This window comes from Epinephelus moara, chromosome 12 (assembly GCF_006386435.1).
Source record: "Epinephelus moara isolate mb chromosome 12, YSFRI_EMoa_1.0, whole genome shotgun sequence".
NCBI classification, from domain to species: domain Eukaryota; kingdom Metazoa; phylum Chordata; class Actinopteri; order Perciformes; family Serranidae; genus Epinephelus; species Epinephelus moara.
The window spans coordinates 21,069,798-21,090,301 of NC_065517.1; the positions used below are offsets into that span (position 1 = coordinate 21,069,798).

General features: G+C 42.3%; 3 protein-coding genes across 5 annotated transcripts in view; 2 read left to right on the plus strand and 1 right to left on the minus strand.

Moving 5' to 3' along the window:
* The window catches only part of si:dkey-174m14.3 (uncharacterized protein LOC563117 homolog), a 57,753-nt gene extending 54,943 nt beyond the window's left edge, over nt 1-2,810 (plus strand). For both annotated transcript variants that reach the window (XM_050058319.1, XM_050058318.1), the window contains one exon: nt 524-2,810. In XM_050058319.1, the coding sequence (XP_049914276.1) occupies nt 524-1,936 (1,413 nt within the window). In that variant the 3' untranslated portion in view covers nt 1,937-2,810. The remainder of the gene's footprint in view (nt 1-523) is intronic.
* Nucleotides 2,811-8,625: 5,815 nt separating this feature from the next.
* rdh14b (retinol dehydrogenase 14b) lies at nt 8,626-12,357 on the minus strand. The gene is made up of 2 exons (XM_050058409.1): nt 11,914-12,357; nt 8,626-9,487 (listed from the first exon to the last, which is right to left on the minus strand). The coding sequence occupies exons 1-2, from the start codon at nt 12,265-12,267 to the stop codon at nt 8,870-8,872; spliced, it is 972 nt and encodes a 323-aa protein (XP_049914366.1). The 5' UTR covers nt 12,268-12,357; the 3' UTR covers nt 8,626-8,869.
* A 169-nt stretch (nt 12,358-12,526) lies between these two features.
* LOC126398804 (interleukin-31 receptor subunit alpha-like) overlaps nt 12,527-20,504 on the plus strand; it is a 33,566-nt gene continuing 25,588 nt past the window's right edge. The window contains exons 1-4 of one of the 2 annotated variants that reach the window (XM_050058407.1): nt 12,527-12,579; nt 12,913-12,950; nt 13,429-14,290; nt 19,741-19,815. In XM_050058407.1, the coding sequence (XP_049914364.1) occupies nt 19,761-19,815 (55 nt within the window). In that variant the 5' untranslated portion in view covers nt 12,527-12,579; nt 12,913-12,950; nt 13,429-14,290; nt 19,741-19,760. Of the gene's footprint in view, nt 12,580-12,912; nt 12,951-13,428; nt 14,291-16,533; nt 16,583-19,740; nt 19,816-20,504 lie in introns of those variants that run through there. The other variant, XM_050058408.1, reaches the window with a different exon arrangement.

The following is a 20,504-nucleotide window of genomic DNA, read 5'->3' on the forward strand; positions in this document are numbered from 1 at the left end:
TCAATTCTGGATTTTACAGGGAGCCAGTGCAGCGAAGCTAAAACAGGAGAAATATGATCTCGTTTCTTAGTTCCTGTTAGTACACGTGCTGCTGCATTCTGAATTAGCTGGAGAGTTTTTAAGGACTTACTAGTGCTACCTGATAATAGAGAGTTACAGTAATCCAGCCTAGAGGTAACAAAAGCGTGGACCAATTTTTCTGCATCAAACATACATTATTGTCGCACAGTGTGAAGGCACCTTTAATGTTGACAGCCTGGTAGACCTTTGGATTATAGTGACAGAGATATTCCAGGAGGGTTGTAGTGCAACGGAGTGTTCAAGAAACTATTCACATTGAACAGAGTAATGTTCTAAGGGTATTCTGTGAGAATTTCTAAGCCTGTGAATGTTGTAGTATGCAAAACCCTCCTCAAACAATCGTCAGGAATGAGCTCATGCTACAGCACAGCTCCATCTGTTGAAACAGCAACACTTACATCACATGTATTTCCTTCCCTTCTCTCTTCTCTGACAATTCCAGCTGCCTGCTGATTTTCAGGAGCGACTGACCATGCACATGGAGGAGTCACCTCTCTGTCACACCTACTCCGACTCGGTCCCGGCCTCTCTCATCGGCAAGGTGCTTGAGAAGCCGGACGAAGCGTGCAGCAGCAGCCAGGCCTCCCGCTCCCCCAGCCCTCAAGCCCAGGACCATGCTTTTATTTTGGAGAGCTTGGGACCGGGAGAGCGGCTCGGGCTCCGTGCCGCCTACAAATCTGACTTGTACAGTAGCGACACGGCCCTGTACTGCCCTGATGAGCGGCACCGCGAGCGGAGGCCCAGCATGGACCTCCACGGTCAGAGGAAGCTGCTATACGGGCCCCAAAACTCCACCGACAGCACCCCAGAGGAGGGCTCGGTGGGGTTGAGGGCCGGCTTCTCACAGGAGCACTTTGCTAAGTTCCCCGCCACGCTGGGTGCAGGCTCCAGCTCGTACTCCAGCTTCAGTGGAGGGGGGTCTGAAGACAAAGGCAACGGCCCACCCAGCAGTGCAGCTTCCTCCCCGCACCACCATTCCCTCTACATGGAGTGGAGAGATGCAGGGGACTATGAGAGAAAGAGTGACTCATCCTGGGAGAGAGACAGTCCAAGAGGCTTCGCCAACGCTCATCCCTTCCAGCAGACGGAGCTGAGCCACCACCAGAACGGCAGCTCGCCCGTCTACAGCCGTACCATGTCCTCCTGTTTCAGCGAGCCCTATGAGCCGCTCCCTCCCTCTTCATCTCCAAGTGTTGCCTACGGAGACAGCCGTCGGGGCAGCACATTAGCTCCCGAGGAGGAGGAGCTGATTGGCCGATGGAGGCAACTCAGTGTGGAGGACTTAAGTGCCCACACCTACCGCAGCCCAGGCCGGGCCTCACCTTACAGCTTCTCCGAGCAGCACTTCTCCGTCCGGCCCGCCAAGATCCGACTTGGCCCACTCTACAGCAGCTTCCAGGAGGGTGCTGACTATTATCATCATGAAGTAGGTGTCATGGACCCGGTGTGGGTAGCCGCCAGCCCGAGCCCCGAATGCAGCCCAGGGCCGCGGCAGGCTCACAGCCAAGCCCACCTGTACCGAGCCGAGGACAGCCAGGAGTCAGAGCCCAGCCTCTACCACTCAGGGAGCTCCAAAGACAGGGAGGGTAACGTGGCAGCTGGCGGCCAGAGCACGGATTACGTAGACCCCAGCCCCAACAGCTCCACCGAGTCTCTGAACCAGAGGTCCTTGGAGATGGCGGCAGAACTGCAGCACTACCAAGTGGAAATGCACAGCCTGCCTGCACAGGTGAGCCAGTCGCCACCACCAGTCCCGCCCCCTCCTCCTCCGTACAACCAAAAATTCGGCTCCCTGGGACTTTCCAGGAAGGACAGTCTGACCAAGGCCCAGCTTTACGGAACACTTCTGAACTGACGGACTTTACAATCAGGTTTACTCTTTGATAGGTCGCTAGACGCAAGGCGCTGGCGCGTCCGGCTACGCCTTCTGTTAGCTCGATCATTTTGATAGAAAATGGTCTGAATAGCAGCCAGGGGCCGAATAATTCAGAATCACGAACATGTAACTATCGCTGATTATTTAAAAGCTTTGATCGTATGGCAGTCGACGGCAACAGTTTACACTACAATCGTCTTAAGCAAGTTAAGTCATGTAAAAACAGATGTATGTGGGGGGAATCAGAGAAGAGAAGCTCAAGCGGCCCGTAACATTTGTAAGAATGTGTATGTATTAAATTAAAAATGTATAAATATATGCTTATAACTAAAAATGAAGTGATATATTTTGTATGTAGCTGTAAGCAAGAATTGTTCCGAAACAATCAAACAAAATGCAAATCCTATTGATAAACCTGGAACCTGTATATAAATTAAAAACTGCCAATCCTATATTGGAACCTCAGAGAGGTATTTTAACGCCTGTTTAAGCTGCACATAGATTCAGTCATTATTTTTAATGGACTGAAGCAGTGTTGGCCTTGTGAGGAATTAAATGTGAATGTTGGACGACAAAAACAAATGAATCACTTAAATGAACAATGAGAAACATGCATTTAGTTCTTTCTTCTGTTGATTGACTTTGACAGTATCAGTGGGTGTGTTATATCGTTATTGATGGAACGTTTTGAGATCTTTCTTAGCAGTCAGTATTATTTTTTATTTTCGCTCTTCTATATCCCACAGAGAGGTTCTTTTCCTGCCCCCATTCTACCTCAGATTTGGATGCCCACACCCCATCAAGCCACTGTAACCCTGTTTCTTTGACAACGATGCATGTTTATATATTTTGGTTGTTTTGTTCGCCTAATAAAGCACAAATTATACATATAAGCATACTTATGACCGCTTGTTGTTTTAAGATAATTACATGTCTGCTGATCTAAGTGGAGTGATTGTTCTGAGAAGGAAACCCTTCATCATTCAAACACACAATGCAGCAACCACGTGCTAAGTCATTATGACGCCTGGCTTTATCACTATTGTGAATTTAAAAATAGGTTTGTAAAGACAGCCTCTTACTAATATCAAAAACTCAAAGTCATCAAGATTCGAAGGATGTTCAGAGTCCTAGGAATCAAAGCCAAAGGAATATTGCACAATCAAGAAACTACTACCAGTAAATGTTGTCTATGCTGAGTTTTGTGCTATTAAACACCTAAAATAACAGCTAATGCTCAACACACGGCAGCAATCGCTCTCGTGACATATGTTACAAGTGTCGTACTGGTATTAAAGGGGAGCTCCAATATATATTGGAATTCCAATATGTTATTCCCATGGCTGAGGAAAGTTCAGTCAGAATTTGTGAACATGAGCTACTCTCTCTCAAAGCCAGAAACGCGAGTAGGTGTAACGGCAGCTGGAGCAGCTACGTGATCCGCCCTCTAGCTACATGACTCCCCCATCTTAACCTACACATCGGTCCATGATGAGCCCCCTTTACTAACTGGCCTAGAAGCTTAAGTCACAACAAAATTGCTAAGTTAGCGATTAGCTAGCTATGAAGTATTAAAAGAGAGGTGGTTAAGATAAGGATGAGGGTAATCGGAAGGTTACATCTCATTACTTATGCTAATGCTAACTCAGGCCCTGATCACACAAAACACGTTTTAGCAGCTGGAGGCACCTTTTGTAACTGTTTCGAGAACAAAGCATTTTGCTGGCGATGTTTGCATTGTGACCAGCCTCGCGTTTCTGCGCTCTAGGCGCCTGGCGTTTTTGCTGAGGGCTCTAAACTCATTGAGTTGAGAAAACTTTAACTCCGAGTGGAAATATGTCCCACGTCATCTCTTTTTTCAGTATCTTTTTTCCCATTGTCCAGTCGGATGATTTGAGAGGCGGGCCTTCTGTGGTGGTCACGACAACAAGTTTGCAGTTGGTAAACAATGGAGGAGAAAATGTTGGAAGCAGTTGCTGTATACCCAGAGCTATACGACCCGATGATAGCAGGTTGTCAAACTGCTCCCGAGTCATCCTAAAATATGCCTGGAAACAGCCATCATGGATCAGCTCCTGGACCAACTGGTGGTACTCCCCATGATCCACCCTATTTGCTGACAGCCTCTCACCCTCAACCAGAACTACAGCAAGTACCCTCTGCCTGAACATTTCACTAGTGGCATTCAGTTGAAAGAAAAAGCAGGGCGTTGCGCCCGCGCTTTGCAACCTGCAAAACACTTTCTGTGTGATCGGGGCATTAGCCATTAGCTAACGTTAGCTATGAAGTAATACGTTAAAAAATAGGATAAGTAGTAAGGATAAGGGTAATGAGAAGGGTTACATCTCATTACTACAGTGTAGCATTGTAGCGGGGTTCAGATAGCAGTCAGGTTGGTGAATTTGTCTTGTACCAGTGGTGGGAGTGGTTTGACCGGGCGTGTCATGTACGCTACAAACTGAATGTGTCTGCAGTTATACATGTCTCCAGAAACCAGAGAAGAAAGTCTCAAACTTGTGATGCCATCAATAAAGTCTGGAGCAGACCCAATGTATGTACTATTGTTCAGCATACTTTTATGTACATAAACAGTGGCATGTATCTTTTCGCACGCACTAAGCTGTAATTACCACGCCACTTTTTAAGAGCCCCCTTGCTGGTTGGAGACGCATATCCATGGTAACCTGTGCTGACTTCAGCTCTACAGGCATCTGCTAGCACGAGAACCCTCTGAAGATTTGGCTTTTACATCACATTTGTAGTAGAGGCGTCACTTTGACTGTTAAGAAATTCGAATCATAGGCAGATAATTCTTAAATAAGCTAAATGCTAACATCAGCATGCTAACAAGCTGATGTTTAGCTGGTATAATGTTTATGTACATACCAAATTTCATGGCCCGCCATCCATATAGTTTTTAAGGTCCTCAGTCTGGATCAAAGTAATGTAGTGACCAACCGACATCCCTGGAGCCACACCACAAGCATGGCTAACAAAAAGCCCAAACCATGTTGTCCCCATCACAAAGCTCAATAATCATGTAACATGTCATCCATCTGTGATGGTGTCTCCACCACAGTACTTCATATAGTGTTTCCTAAACTGCACATCAGGCAGCAGACTCATGACTAAAGTTATTCACCTCGAAAGAGCTGCCTCTGTCACTGTCTGCTAGCATGTACATTTTGTACATGTACAGAATGTACCCACACACAGGGAACACTCCCCTGGGTGCTCTCAGTGTCATCTGTTGCTGTCTATGCAGCAGCTCCAGACTTTATACTTGATGGCACTGCAAATGTAAGTTTAAGGCACTCTAGTTTTGGATTTGGGAGAGTTGTTCATGCTTACTTTTATTTTTGGACTGTCTTAGACCATATGAATAATGTATACACTTTGAAAATGGACGTAGTTCCCTTTGAAATATAAATTGTGTGGACAGAAAAAAAGAGTGGCTTGCAAAAATGTCCCTGTGATAAATTCCACTTTTGTGAAGTTTCTCAAAAGGGGAGATTTTGGGTCTTATTCTCCGTTATAAACTAAATATCTTTGAGTTGTGGACTGTTGGTTAAACTAAGCAAGATGTTTCAAGACATCACCTCAGCCTATTATCTGACAAATTGAAGACTAAACAATCAGTCAATTAATCGCAAAAAAAGAATAGATATACAACTTGACAAAAAAATAACCATGAGTCACAGCCCCAGTGAGTGTTTTTTTTGTATTTAGTCGGGGCTGAAACATAATTTGATAAATCAATTGACAGAAAATTAATTGGCAACTATTTTTTGAATATAAAAAAAAAAAAAAATTCTAGCTTATCTAATGCAATAATTCTGTGTATTCTCTGTATCTCCTGTGAAAGTAATCTAAATAAATTTGGATTTTCAACCTTTGCTCAGACAAATTAACAAACAAAAACATGAGGAATTTGAGGAAACTGCAATTAATGCAGATTAATTCATAATAAAAATGCACAGTCCACCCTTTATACTCAGCATTCTTAACAAACCACCGCTCTATTAGCATTTATAGGATATGCAACAACTTCAGAAATGTTCTTGTGTGTATTCTTATGCTTCTGAATTTCACATTGTATTTATTGCTTTACCTCTTTCTCCTTCTTGTCGAGGTGACAGTGGATTTACATGTGAGATTGAATCCATCCACAGGGGGGAGCCGCCGTGCAGCAGCGTCTCACTGATCTGCATTGTCAACCTTATTGTTAAGTCTCCTCCAGACACGGCACCAAGCATTTACACTTCAAACACATCAACAGAGGGAAACTGGATTAACAGCTGCCCTCCCACCTCTTCCTCTCTTTTCTTCACACTGCACAATACATGCTAAAGTATGCACAAATTTAGCATTCAAGTACAATAGCTAAAAATGGATGTGCTTTTCTCAGGATTTGCAAAGCACAAGCAATAATGTGACCTCGTAATGGAGGAAAAGGTGACAACTCAGCTTGGCTTTGATGAATGCAACGAGGAGACGTTTGATCGTGTGTGTGTATGTGTGTGTGTGTGTGTGTGTGTGTGTATCTTGGTCAGCTTACTGGCATAAAGGAAGACAAGAAAGAGAGCAAGGTACTATCTAGGTTTTTATATTAATAAACCCAGACTGAGGCCTGCTCAGTACGTCACGTTAGTTTTATTAATTATCTCCACGTCTGTTTGCACTGAAATGTTTCACTATTTGAAGGTCGTATTTTTGACAGTAAAATCTTCTGTTATGTGTGTGTGTGTCATGTGTGCCCTCTGACCTGAAGTGTATTTCTAGTTCAGTTAGAAGCTACAAAAGTTGCTGAGAGATGAACACACAGAGACTTTTCTCTCTGGTCTTCTGCAGACAGAGGTGAGGAAAGTCTCGCCACACACACACTGGTTTATGGGAAGATGGGGGGGTCGTCTGGGGTTGGCTGCGGTCGGCCGGCCGTCACTGCTGCCCGCTTAAGGGTAGGCGGCCCGGCTTTTGGACCTACTCCTGAGAAGGTCCATCTCCGGTGCGGCTTTGCGTCCAAACTGACAATGGAAACACATATTGGCGCGGCCAAGAGAGACAATGGAAAAAGTATAGGTATAGGAAGTCAAACAGTCACAACTTAATGTGGATGTTCATTTAGTTTACATACACTTACAGGTCCAGTGTGTAGGATTTAGGGGGATATATTGACAGGAATGGAATATAATATAATGTTTTCTTTAGTGTACAGTCACCTGAAATAAGGATTGTTGTTTTCGTTACCTTAGAATGAGTCGTCTATATCTACATAAGGAGAGGGTCGTCAAATATGGAGATCGCCATGTTAAACCGCGATGTTTCTACAGCATCCCAGAGCAGACAAACCAAACACTGGCTTTAGATAAAGCCATCGCCTTTTTTGCGTTTTCGAGCAGTGTTAGAAAAACTGTGATTTCTAATGTGAAACTGCTTCATTCAGTGTTTTTACAGGTTTAAATCATCTGCTCTGTTTGTTTTGGAGAGAAAGAGACCTCTGTGGATAATTCGCCTCTCAGTAAAAACCTCCAAATTGTCTGGATGAGAAGAAGGTGAGCACACATTAAGTTATCAGGCAAAAAGTGTGAGCACACCACAGCATGTTGTGAGTGAGCCGTCTGTCTCTGACATGCCGAACAGCTTAGGAGCAACACTTATTTGTAACATGAAACTGCTTTATTCAGTGTTTTTACATCACCTGGGGTCTCATTTGTAAACTTTGCACGCGCACAAAACAAGGCCTGAAAGAGGCGTACGCCACTTCCCACGCTAAAGTTGTGATGTATAAAAACAGACTAACTTTGACCCATGCTTACGAACATTTTGGAGACGGGAAATTGGCGATGCAGATGGTGAGGTCGAAGCCTGATTGTAGAAATTGTCAAAAAAATTTTGGCACACGCCATTTATGGCATTTGTCCATACGTACATTTTCAGCATGGATCCTACACACTGTTTATAAATGATGACACCTGATCCGTTTGTTTTGGAGAGGAAGAGACCTCTGCGGGTAATTCAGCAACCGATAAAAACCTCCTGCGCAATGAACACTACCTGGGAGATGTTTCAGCTGGTTGCAACCTGCAATTCCCCCCCTAAATCTTACAAAATGAACCTTTAAATAACTGGTTCATGGCTTTCTGTAAGGTGACTTCTTCAAGGTCCAGTGTGTAGGATTTAGGGGCATCTATTGGCAGACATGGAATATAATATTCCAAACTATGTTATTAATTTATAATCGCCTAAAACTAGGAATCTTTGTGTTTTCTTTACCTCAAAATGAGGCATTTATATCTACATATGGAGTGGGTCCTTTTCCATATTGTCCGCCATGATGTTTCTACAGTAGCCCAGAAGAGACAAACCAAGCACTGGCTCTAGATAGGACCATAGCACCGTACTTCTCCTACATGCTGGGCACACACAAGTTTCAGTTGGTTGCAATCTGCAACCTCACCACTAGAAGTCACTAAATCCTCCACACTGGACCTTTAAATGTCGTGTAAACAAGAAACCCCCTTTTCTGAACACAGATTCTTGGCCATGTGTACAGGTAGCCATTTTGTATTTATTTATTTTACATGTAGCCAGCACATGTTCATGACAAACAGACAGGAGAAGGTTTTGTGGAGCAGGTAGATGAAAAGAGAGATCATATCACACAGCAATGCATCAACCTTTTTTAATTCAAAGCTATGTACATTCTCAGTTCAAACCATTTCAGTGCACACTTAACACTCTTGCTTACAAATTTAAACACGTTATTGGCACATGTCATTCAATTATTGATTACATCTCCAAGCTGGCAACTGGTCTTTTCACAGGCCTGCAGAACAGCGTCTGTGGGTCTGCTGGAGATTAAGTATTTTGTCCAAGAACACATTAAGTCCCGTCCACAGAGCAGGACTCTGCTCAGTTAGCGAGCCCAACCATCCTCCTGCTTATGTCCCACAGTTTCTTGGCTGCCTGTTCATCTGTAGCTTTGGCCATCAGCTCCTCCTCCTCACAGTTAGCGAAACACTTCCCCGACACTCCCTCCACCTCAGGGGAGCAGGCCAGATAGAGGGGAGTCTGGGCCCCTTCCAGCGGGCTCTTGAAGAAGACTAGCGAGGCGAGGTAGAACAGCGGCTTTGCCAGGAGAGGGATTTGAACATGCCTGCCCAGCCTGGTCCTCACGATGCCCGGGGTGAGAGCGTTGACCGTGACCCCCGTGCCCTCCAGCTGGCGAGCCAGTTCGAGTGTGAACAGCAGGTTGGCCAATTTGCTCTGACTGTAGCAGAAAGCTTTATCATACTTATTTTCACTATTCAGGTCGTCAAAGTTGATTTGGCCGTACTTGTAAAGCTTGGAGGAAACCACGACGATGCGGCTGGGAGCGGAGGACTTCAGGAGGTCCAGCAGGAGGTGAGTGAGGAGGAAGTGACCCAGGTGATTCACACCGAGCTGCATCTCAAAACCATCCTCCGTCTTTGTGTAGGGACACTGGTAGAGGCCTGCGTTGTTGACGAGCACGTCAATCTTTGATTCCTCCTAAAAGGTCAGAGAAATTAAATGATTTAAGACACCACAGTTTCAACTTAATAACTCACATCAAAGATTCAAATATCTACGTATAATTTAAAGGATTTTTTATGGTTCTTTGTTAAATATAAAGCTACTTTAATAAGCTGTAAATCAGTATAAGTAGTAATGATTTGCATTATAATTAGCCAACTGTAGCCGACAATAAATTCTACATTTATCTAATAAGTGATGCTCATGCTAACACTGTGTTTTGATCATATCCAGGCTCAGCTGACAGACCTTCACCATGTAGACTACCTGCCTTTATTAAAGCACTAATTATTTCCTTTTAAACATTAACAAAGAAATGACTTCATCTGTGAGACAAGTTAAATAGTCTCATTTAAATAAAGAACCACAAAAACTAAACAGTCATTTAAATGATTTCCTGTGTCGCATTATTTTCTAAGCTCCAGGTATTTACATAGTTTATAATGAGTAAGCCAAAAGTACTACAATACAGGGTGTTCAACACATTTGAGAGTGACTGTATGTGTCTGCGTATGTGACATGTGATAGTAAACTTTCAGCCCGTGGGCCAGATGCTATGTAGCCCGCCAACCATTTTCTAAGTCAAAATTAAAATGCATCAATTCACACTGGGATTTTGTTGTACTCTAAATATAAATAAGGTGCCAGGGTGTACAAAAAAGCATCGACACAGAACTTTTTTTTAATCAAAGAAAGTGCCAGGAAGGACCCCTTGGAAGGATCTCAAATCCTTAAAATGCCCCTGCGTACACCTGACCTGTGCGGGGTTGCTGCGACTGGATTTACCTCTTGGCAAAGATGAGTGAGGACAGCAAATGTCGAAAGGTTGAAAACAGTGAGGCAATTATTTTACTGATCAATATGATTAATGTAGTTTATTAACTGGCCCTTGGCTTCCTGTTGTTTTGCAAAAAGGAAGTTGAGTATCCCTGTTGTATAGCATGGAAGAATACGCTATAATAGTAACATATTTCTTTCTCAAAGAGTTGGATACAAATATTTCATGGTGCCAGGTTTACTAGTGTAAGAAATAACTGCTTTTTTGTCTTACAATATAGTGAATTCAATATTTGGAAAGTTTATATTGTTTGGAAAGATAAAAGACATTAAAAAACATAACATGTCATTAGGAAATTGTGATGGACACACTGATTTCTGCTGTTTTATGCACCAAATTGACTGAGTGTCTGAATCATTGGGAGACTCATTGTTAGATACAGCCCTAGCTGAGTGAAGTCCGATTTGTACAGAATAAAGCCTCCAAAAGATATCTGGCTTAGCTTAGAATAGTTTGGATTTTTTGAAGTGGGGTTGTATGGGGGTGCTTATCCAAAGTCAGTCCAACATGGAAGCTAAGCCTTGTATTGCTGTGGATGGGGGGCAGCAACAAAACGTTTTTTAGCCACCTAAAAAAATTACCACCAAAAAAATCCAGGACCAGTTTAAGTGTATGATGTACTGAGAGTATTTTCACTACTTTACCTTTCCACCAGACAGCCCATTTCAATGGCTTCAGTTCTCCATCTTTGCTCTGGTTAAGGCTACCAGACTCCATTGAGAAAAACACAAATGTAAGCTCACTGAACACACGAGTTGCTGGTCTACCACTGCTTTGATTAGGTAGTTAGTTTGTGTTATTGTATGACTTTGGTGAATCTGAAGTAACCCTGTTAAACACCAAAGTCACACAATGACACACACAAACTAGCTGATCGAGGCAGCGGTACACCAGCAGCTCCTGTGTTCAGAGATGTTAAATCACCTTTTTTCTTAATGGAGTCTGGCTTTGAGGAGAGCGATATAACTGCTTCATTTTCCCATTGGAAAACACTGTCTGACATTAAGGTAAAGTAGTGAAAATACTTTCAATATAGTGTACACTTAAACTGATATTGATTTGTTTAGATGGGACTTTTTTTTAGGTTGCCCCTCCACAGTAGTAGACTGCTTAGCTTCCATGTGTGTCAGTGTCCAGCCTGCTGACTGACATCTACTGTTTGTAATATACTGTCGATGCATAAAACCCCCACTTCAGAAAATCTGAATGATCCCTTTAAGTGACTGAGAGTGCATCTTGACTACATATAAAATAAGGTTTATGTATCAGACTTTTTAACATGACCTCTGGCAGGAGTTAGCTGATGGACAATGTCAGATTTTTTCATCCTTAATATCTAATAGGTGATCAAACTGATGTCTGAACCTTACTGTGGTTCAGCACCACGGACAGTCCCCTCACAGCTACAGTACTAGTGATGCTCTCCTTTGTGTTGAACATGACAAAAGCTGGAATGAACCAGACACCAGCCATTTAAAAAGCTCCACTGTTCAGTATCCAGTAAACAAACTGTGCATTCACCTGGAGACTATGTGGCTAACATCCTCATTAACATCTCACTCACCTCCCGGATCTCCTTACAAAATGTCCGGACTGATCGAAGAGAAGCGAGGTCCAGGTGTTTGATGACCACCTCCCCTTGCTCTGGTCCCGCCTGTCTCTGAATGTCCTTCGCCGCCTCCTCGGCGCTCCGCCGGTCCCGACAGGCCATGATGACCCGGGCATGGAGCTTCAGCAGCTCCCCGGCCAAGGCCTTCCCTATCCCGCAGTTAGCCCCGGTCACGATGACCGTCTTTCCTCGCATAGTGTCGGCGGGATACCGGAGCAGCTTCACAGCTTTCTGCCGGGGGAACAAACGCCGCATGAGGAGCAGTACCCCACCGCCGACAACAGCGGCTACTATCACCGCCGCGGACATGTAAGCGGGGACCGGGGACAGGTCAGCAGGTACGAGTTCTCCCGGTGGTACGGTGTGTTATGTATCCGTGTTACAAAACACACCGGAAGTACTTCTTACATCCTAATTTCTGAACTTAACCAGCAGCGTTACAATACAGACTGTGTATATTATATATTTATAAATTAAAATGTTTACAAAACAAACATATTACTTTAATTAAACAAGTGGACTGAAAAAGTTTAAAAAGTTCAACGGTCGCAATGTAGCTAATGCTAACAGGCTAATCAAGCTACCAACGTTAGCTACGGAGGCTTACTAACTACTTCCGGGGTATGTTTAAGGATTTCTTTTTAAATTATTTTTTATTTATTATTAATGTATTTATTTTTTATTCAATTATTTATCTTATGTATTATCTATCTTTTTATTTTCTTTGTGCATTTCCGTAACCGAAATATATTACATGATATACATGTAGTGTTGCACTTGTTTCAAAACTTTATGCTACTGGAGACAGTTGTTTTTATTTTTAATTGTGCAGGCTATTTGGGTATTCAAATAGCAGGCTTACTTTTTTTCAGTGGAACTTTCAGTGAAAACTAGAATGATTATTTTTGTTTTCTAAATAGTTGGTCTGTTTCATTCCTTTATATTCACCACTAGGTGGAGCTATAGAGACACAAACCCCTTCCAAAGTCCAGGTAATTTTCATGTTGAATTCAAGTTTTAAGTCAGTGTCACACTATTTTTTAACTCGATCCACTGGAGGTGAAGGACAGTGGCTGATAGGGAGAATATTTATTTTTGTGTGTCCTTTAAACTACCCCCTGAGATATGGCATATTGATTGCTGAATGACAGAGGTGGATGAAGTACCTGAGAGCTAGAAGTAAAAGTCACCTATTTGAACAATACTTGAGTAAAAGTCTTAAAGTTTCTGATATTTGCTGTACTTAAATATCAAAAGTAATTTTATCACTTTGAATGTAATTAAGTGTTTAAAGTAAAGGTACGAGTAAATGCTAGTAATAAAAAAGCAAGCGGTCAGAATACTGAGGATTGTAAAGTTTATTTCTTCTTGACACGTACACCACCTTAAAAAAGAGTGTATACACTTGAAGAAAAACAAGGTCTTCTTCACAACTTCAAGGATTTAAAGAAAAAACTTTTGTCTATCCAGGGCTGACAGACTGCAGTGGAGCAGTCACCTGTCACAAACCTTTATCTTCTTGAATCATTAGTCGCCCTCTCTGCTGTGGGACTCCAGCAAATCTTAGAAGAGGAAGAAGAAGAAGAAGAAAAAGAAGAAGAAGAAGATATCCTTTATTCATCCCAGAGGGGAAATTCATTTTTTTTCACTCTGTTGTCATATACACACAGGCCCGAAATACACACACATCCACAAACAGGCCCTATACATACTTTGGAGAGATGTCAGAGTGAGGGGGCTGCCCTTGGACAGGCGCCCAGAGTAGATGGGGGTTCAGTGCCTTGCTTAAGGCCACCTTAGCAGTGCCCAGGAGATTAAGTGGCACCTCTCCAGCTACCAGTCCATGCTCTATATTTGTTCCGTATGGGGACTTGAACCCATGACCCCTGGGTTCCCAAGCCAGGTCCCTATGGACTATGGACGACTGCGGTCCCACATGAGTGATGAGAACTGGTGCATCCAGGCTGAGCAAAACTGTGCTGACAAAAGATATTCACACACGGATACTGGAGAATACAATGGCGTCCTCTTAACATGTGCACCACCTTAATAATGGAGCCTACATTACACTTGAAGAAAAAATGAGGTCTTCACAACTTCAAGGGTTTAAAGAACAAAATGCTGTTCAAAATACCACATTCAAATACTGGTGTTATTTTTCAGTTTTAATTTGTACAGTAATTCACTCAGTCCATACAGACCATCCTCCTTTAATTCCTACTTAGCTTGAAGACCCTGCTCAGGTGGAGTGGTGACTGTAAACCAGGACTGGGAGTGAACCCAGGAGGAAGATAAGCCGATGGAGATCCTAATTTCTTTAAAGTGGATAGAAGTAAGTTTCTCCTCCAACCATAGGGGAGACCGGGGCAGCTGTAACAATTTTTGGTTTCGATTTAGTTGCTTAAAAACCTTGAACTGTTTGGATACAATTTTTTATGTCGGTAACTTGTATCATCAAATGTTTTCACAAGCAGACAGTTGATGTCCGGTCACAGTTAGGGGGCATGGTGAGGGCAGAACTGGCAAGTCCAAGCACAGTTTTTAAACTCACATAAGAGACACTATGACATTTATTATTGATATGAATAACTAAAATCACCATAATATTAGTTACCTACATTTATTAAAACTATGACATAATACACTAGCATGTTTTAGGGCCGTTTCATAGTCGACGCACGCAACACGAGCAAGCGACGCAAGGAACGTGAGCAACGCACTTCCTTTCATATGCCGGGTGCACAACCTATTTTTCCTGTTTTAACGGAGCGCTTCCCCAACAAATTCCCCACCCCCAGAACAACGCTGCGAGGTTCAGTCATTGACGGCCCTGGCCAGATGCGGGCGGCTAGCTAGCGTGCTGTCGGCGAGAGCTGTCAGCGAAGTCATCTAGCAGAAGAGCTAGCAATATCTTCCTGCGGAGATCTCTCATGTTGACTGTCACTGTACCATCTGAACTGAGACGAGTTGAGTAGTGTATTAATGAAGAGCTGATATATAGGTGCGAAATGGGCTATGGAAATGAGCGCAAAATTTGAAAATATAGATTAATTATCAACTGCATAGAAATCAACCTATGGTCAACAATCACTTTTAATAGTGGAAAAAAAAGCTTATGCTTATTTTTCTATTGCGTAGATAAATGAGATATTGTTTGTTTACAACTGCGATTGCAATTTATTTCCCACCGTAACGCTCCGTTTCTCCCATGTTGTCAACGCCCAAGTAGGAAAAATCCAGTGCTCCATGGTCCGATGGTCAACAGAACCGATGCCGTGCTGCGCGCTAGTCCGTTACTATCCGTCATTTTCACCTCCATTGGAATGAATGACTTCTGGTCAGCATCAATCCGTCAATGCGTTAGGTTGTGCACCTAGGGATAGTCAACATATTGAACGCAAGTGATGCGGGCGACACTTGAAATGCAATACATCGCTCGCGCAATAGGGGGTAGCAGAGTCACCGGTACATTCCGGCTAGCTAGTATGGCTAGCTAGTACTGCTGTAGCTAGCTAGTACTGCTATTTTATTAGAGTGCATTTCAAGTACGTTGCTTGTATTATCACCCCCGCTGGCAACGCATGGTATTACACGCGTTGCTGTGTCGCGTATCAAAAAAATGGACAACACATTTTGAGACGCAAGCACGCATCATGGCGGCCAGTGCGTCTCAATGCGTCCCAATGTGTTCGAGTCTACGTGCCTTTGCGTCAACTGTGAAATGGCTCTTAGTGCATTCCATGCCCATTTCAAGACAGTATAGCAGTGATAACGTTACTCAGTGCCATTAGCCTGTGTTTTGATGCCGTGTTATGATGTTATCACGTAGAGATTTGCAACCTCAAGAACTACAGGCCCTTGGAGGGTTCAAGTGGCTTAACAATATAACGCTGTTTAGATAAAGTGTTAGATCCTTATTGTATGATGAAAACAGCTCCGAAATCACCATTACCACACCCAACATATGCATATGCTTTGTTCTCCTTGGCGTTAAACGACGTGGCGTTTTGTGGGCATTCCGATTAAAAACCAGCTGCATCTATGTTAGAGTCACAATACTGATTGAAATGCCAGAACTCTAATGTTACATTTGCTCCCACATGCGGGGGCAAAGTATTCCTTCATGTAAAAACACTGACCACAATAAATTCCATTGAGTAAAGATAAAATTAAAACAACATTATGTCCATTGAACATTTAATCCCACAGTGAAGCCTAATCAATCATATAATGGTTCCCAGAAACACAGCAACAAGTATGAGTCATCAGTTTGTCCTGTGGCAGGCAGAGAGGGATAATCATAGACAGGCTCGACGCTAAGGGTGGGTCAGACCAGGGGCCACCCATTTGAGGTTTTTGCCTGCCCAGCAACTACAAATTGGAAAGTGCATGTTTTCAAGCAGGTGGAAACTTAAATACTCACCACCACCACCGCTAGCACCAGGGAAATGGGCTATGGAAAGATTTCTCACCACCCTCCATAAGACCTTAGAGACAATGCCAAGTGTCATGGTGGCATTTAAGCCTGCCTTAACTTTTGGGCCTCCGCTGCCACATGTGAGAACTTGATGGCATCTCCTGCTTCATTAGCATCAACAAGGAGCAGAGGAGCACTGACTGTAGGGTGAGTAGACTATATTCATGTTTATCTCATGTCTGCTGCGCATCGCTGTGTATTACAGTGGTGTTTCTCTAGATTGTGTGAATTTATTTGCCCGTGGTCAGCTGGTTGTGCCAGTGTAGGGCCTAAACAAAGCTGTTGCTGTGGTTTTTGGTGCATATTTATGTGCCTTTACGCAATGCTTTGGCCAAGCTGCTGTTTATTTATGCATCTTCACGCAGTGCTGCTGGTAATACTGGTGTTGATTTGTGTGTATTTGCTTGTACCCTGACGTCATTACTCAGTGATGTTGAATGCTGGTCATGCTCAGCCACTGCACTGTATGCTGGTATTTTCACTGTGCGTATTAAATTGTGCGTCATCTTCCAGCCACAAGTATGCTGCTGCTGCTGCTGTGATACTTTTGTGGCCCTCCCATCGAAATCACACGTCCTCTCTGCAGACTTTTTTGAGTTTGCAACAAAAACCTTCCTGTCTGTATTAAAAAAAAATGAAATTAAGAGAAGGAAATGATAATTTAAGAGGGCAGTTTATTTATGAAACATGTAAAGTGAGTACCAATATATAATACAGATGTGTTTGAGTTTTAGGAGTCAAGTTTCAGTGCTGATTTGTGAAATATGTTGCTCTCTGTTGAGTTTTAAAAGCCTTAAAATGTAAAATGATGATGTAATATATAGATTTCTCCAGATGTATGTAACCGAAATAAAAATACTCATGCATTTATTCATTCATATGCCCTGGCTGATCACAAACCACATGCACAAGGAGTTTCATGGTTCTGTCTAGGGATGTAACGATATGGAAAATTTGATATCTCGATTATAGTGACCAAATTATCACGGTAAACGATAATATTGCGATAGTTTTTCAAGCGCTGTAAAATGTCCAAAAAATAGATATATTGAAATAACTTCATTAAATCTTGTAACTTCCTTATCATACCAAAATGTTGACAGCCAAAATCTTATATTAAAATGAAACTTTCACATTAAAGGGGCAAGGGATTGGCAAATTTATTTTAAATGAACAAAATATGTAAACAAATTACAGGAACAAAGCTTATTTGTCTGGTGCATCTTAACAGTCAGCAAAATATGTAAACAATTTATATAGCACGAGAGGAAAAATATATATTAAACAAAACAATGCAAGAGTAGAACAAAAAACATACAATATATAGAATAGATATCACAAATGTGCAGGAGAAACCAAAAAAAACCTAAGGGCAATGGTCATCATTACACAGAATAATTCACACATTAGAAGTGTGCATGTGAGTCAGAGGATTACCTGTATGAGAAAAGGAGTGTATGTTCTCCTGTGTGTGTGTGTGTTAGGTCAAGACTATGAGCAGTGAATTTAATTAACTTTATAAAACCGAGAGCCCCCATTAAGGCTCTCGGTCAAAGGTTAACACGGCAGCGTTTTATGTTGTTTCCTTGAGCTTATGTCGAGAAAGCATAACTGGTCTCTGTATCGATTCTAGCTCGCCATACAATAACCATAATCACAGTGATTCAATCATAGTTGATCTCAATTAGCGTTATGTTACGTCGGTTTATATTCTGTCGGCTCCGCTCAGTGTTTACAGCTCCGTTTCGTTTTGAAACACTTAGCAACATAGCTGCTAATACGGCTATTAGCTACTCAGCTTGTATTAACGTTAGCTCCTAACTGTCTTAAACAAAAACGGAAAACCTAGTCGCCGTTTAGGAGGACAGATATGGCTCAAATGTCCCGTATATGTCGAGAGTTACACATTATGACAATCTCAGTAAAACCGAAGTCCCTCACACAATAACTGATGTTTGCATAGCATAACTTGCATTGGCTGTAAAGCTGTGGATGATGGTCACGGAGATGAGCAGCAGATTTGTAGTGTTGCTACCCTTTGCAGCAACGTTCTTTCTGCATGTTCTGCACACAGGATAGTTGTCCTCCACCAGCTGTCCCTCGGCATTCTTCAGAAACCCAAAGTACGCCCAGACCTCAGACTCTGTGCATTTAGTTGGGGGGAAATGTCCTGCGTGCCGCTGTCACCACCTTCCACCATGTTTTCATTCGTTGTGTTTACACATGCTACGCATTCACGCAGCGCCTACATCGCAAGACTTGAATGAGGCTGTTATTACATGTCCTGATAATCCACCGTGATAATGCAATTAATTTAAACGTAAATGGTAATTCTTACTGTGTAAAAATTAACCGAGATTTACCGTAATATCGGTAATCGTTACATCCCTAGTTCTGTCTTGCTTCGTTTTGGTGCAATTTCAGATGTTACAACTGCCCCCGGTCTCCCCTACACCGCTGCTTATACTCCTCTGTCACTTCTTCTTATAACCCATGGTGACTCTATGGTGGAGGGGACCTTGGCATGTGAGCGTGTGGCATGAATTAGCTCATACTCGCTTCCTCTTTGTATCTGCTCTGCATGCCATGCATTGCATTTCATGCTTCAATTATGAGTCAGTTCATGTAAACTTCTGAAAGCACAATATTAGAGTTATTACCAGAACTGCTGCAGACTAATCTAATAGAGTCGCTAAGTGGTGCATCTCTACTGTGTATAAACTCTTGGGGGGTATCAGATATCATAGCAGCCTGTTGTTTTGGTTAATGTAATTTCCCTTCAGGCCTGTGTCTATCTCATATTCCTGGGTATGTGTTTACAGGCTGCTCCTCTGTGACTCCTCAGGGTGACTCTGGGTATGGTGCAGCCAAATACGCGCAGGCACTTAGGTTTGTTGTTGTCAGTTTGATGTGATTCATCCCTGACTCACAGCAGAGTATTTAGAGAGTACCAGGACTGTTGTCTCAACACGTTTCTCTTACGTTGCTCCGGGATTATAACAGACAGAAAATATCAAAGTGCGAGAGGCTGTGAAAAAGTTACTTCACTTCCTCTTAGCGCGCGATGCTTGCAGTTGGGTAATACCTCCCGTTTATTTCAGACTCTGCCTCAGTTCCTGTTACATGATGGCTAAAGTACTGGGTTACAAGGAAAATGCGCTGCAGTGTAGACTATACAGTCGGTGCTATCACACACAATAAATGAGCCATGACTACTTTTACTTTGTGGATTTTAAATTGCGCAACGGAAAATCTCGCAGCTCCAAATCTATTTTAAAAGTCGACTTCTCTTTTTGTGTCACCAGAAGGTAATGGGACGAAAGAAATGTATACCTTTCTGGTCCTCATAATCCTGGCTGTGAGTCCCTACATCTGTAAAGGTAAGCCAGCCTTACATATTTCATATTTCTTGTGGTAATTAAATCGTGATATGAACATGCAGATCACCTGACTGACTGGAAGAGACTTTTTGTGGGATTTATAGGAAATGATTGTTTTGGTTTGGTTTTGGTTTCACAGCATAATGTTCACTGAAGTCATTAAGAGTTACAGGAATTCCAGTATTTGAAAATGGATTGGATTTAACGAGAAATAATAATAATATAATATTCCTAATATCCTATTATTAAAGTCATATTTCAAGACTGATATAAGTTCTTAGTTTTTTGTGTCAATTTATAATAGGCTATTATATTATAGTACAAAAGTATGGCTCTATCAGACAATACTAATTGTTTTAGGTGTCTTAAAACTTCTACCAAATATAAAAATAAAGTAGTCAGTGGTGGAAGTACATTTACTCAGATACTGTACTTAAGTACAATTTTGAGATACTTTTACTTTACTTGAGTATTTCTATTTTATGCTATTTTATACGTATACTCCACTACAGTTCTGAGGGAAAATATTATACTTTTTATTCCACTATATGTATTTAAACACCTTTGTTACTGGTTACTTTGCAGTTTCAGATTAATAATACAAAATATAATTCATAAATAAAAGAGGAATTATATGTTATAAACTGAGTGACCCAGCAGTAAATGAATGTGTTAAAATCCCAGGAGAG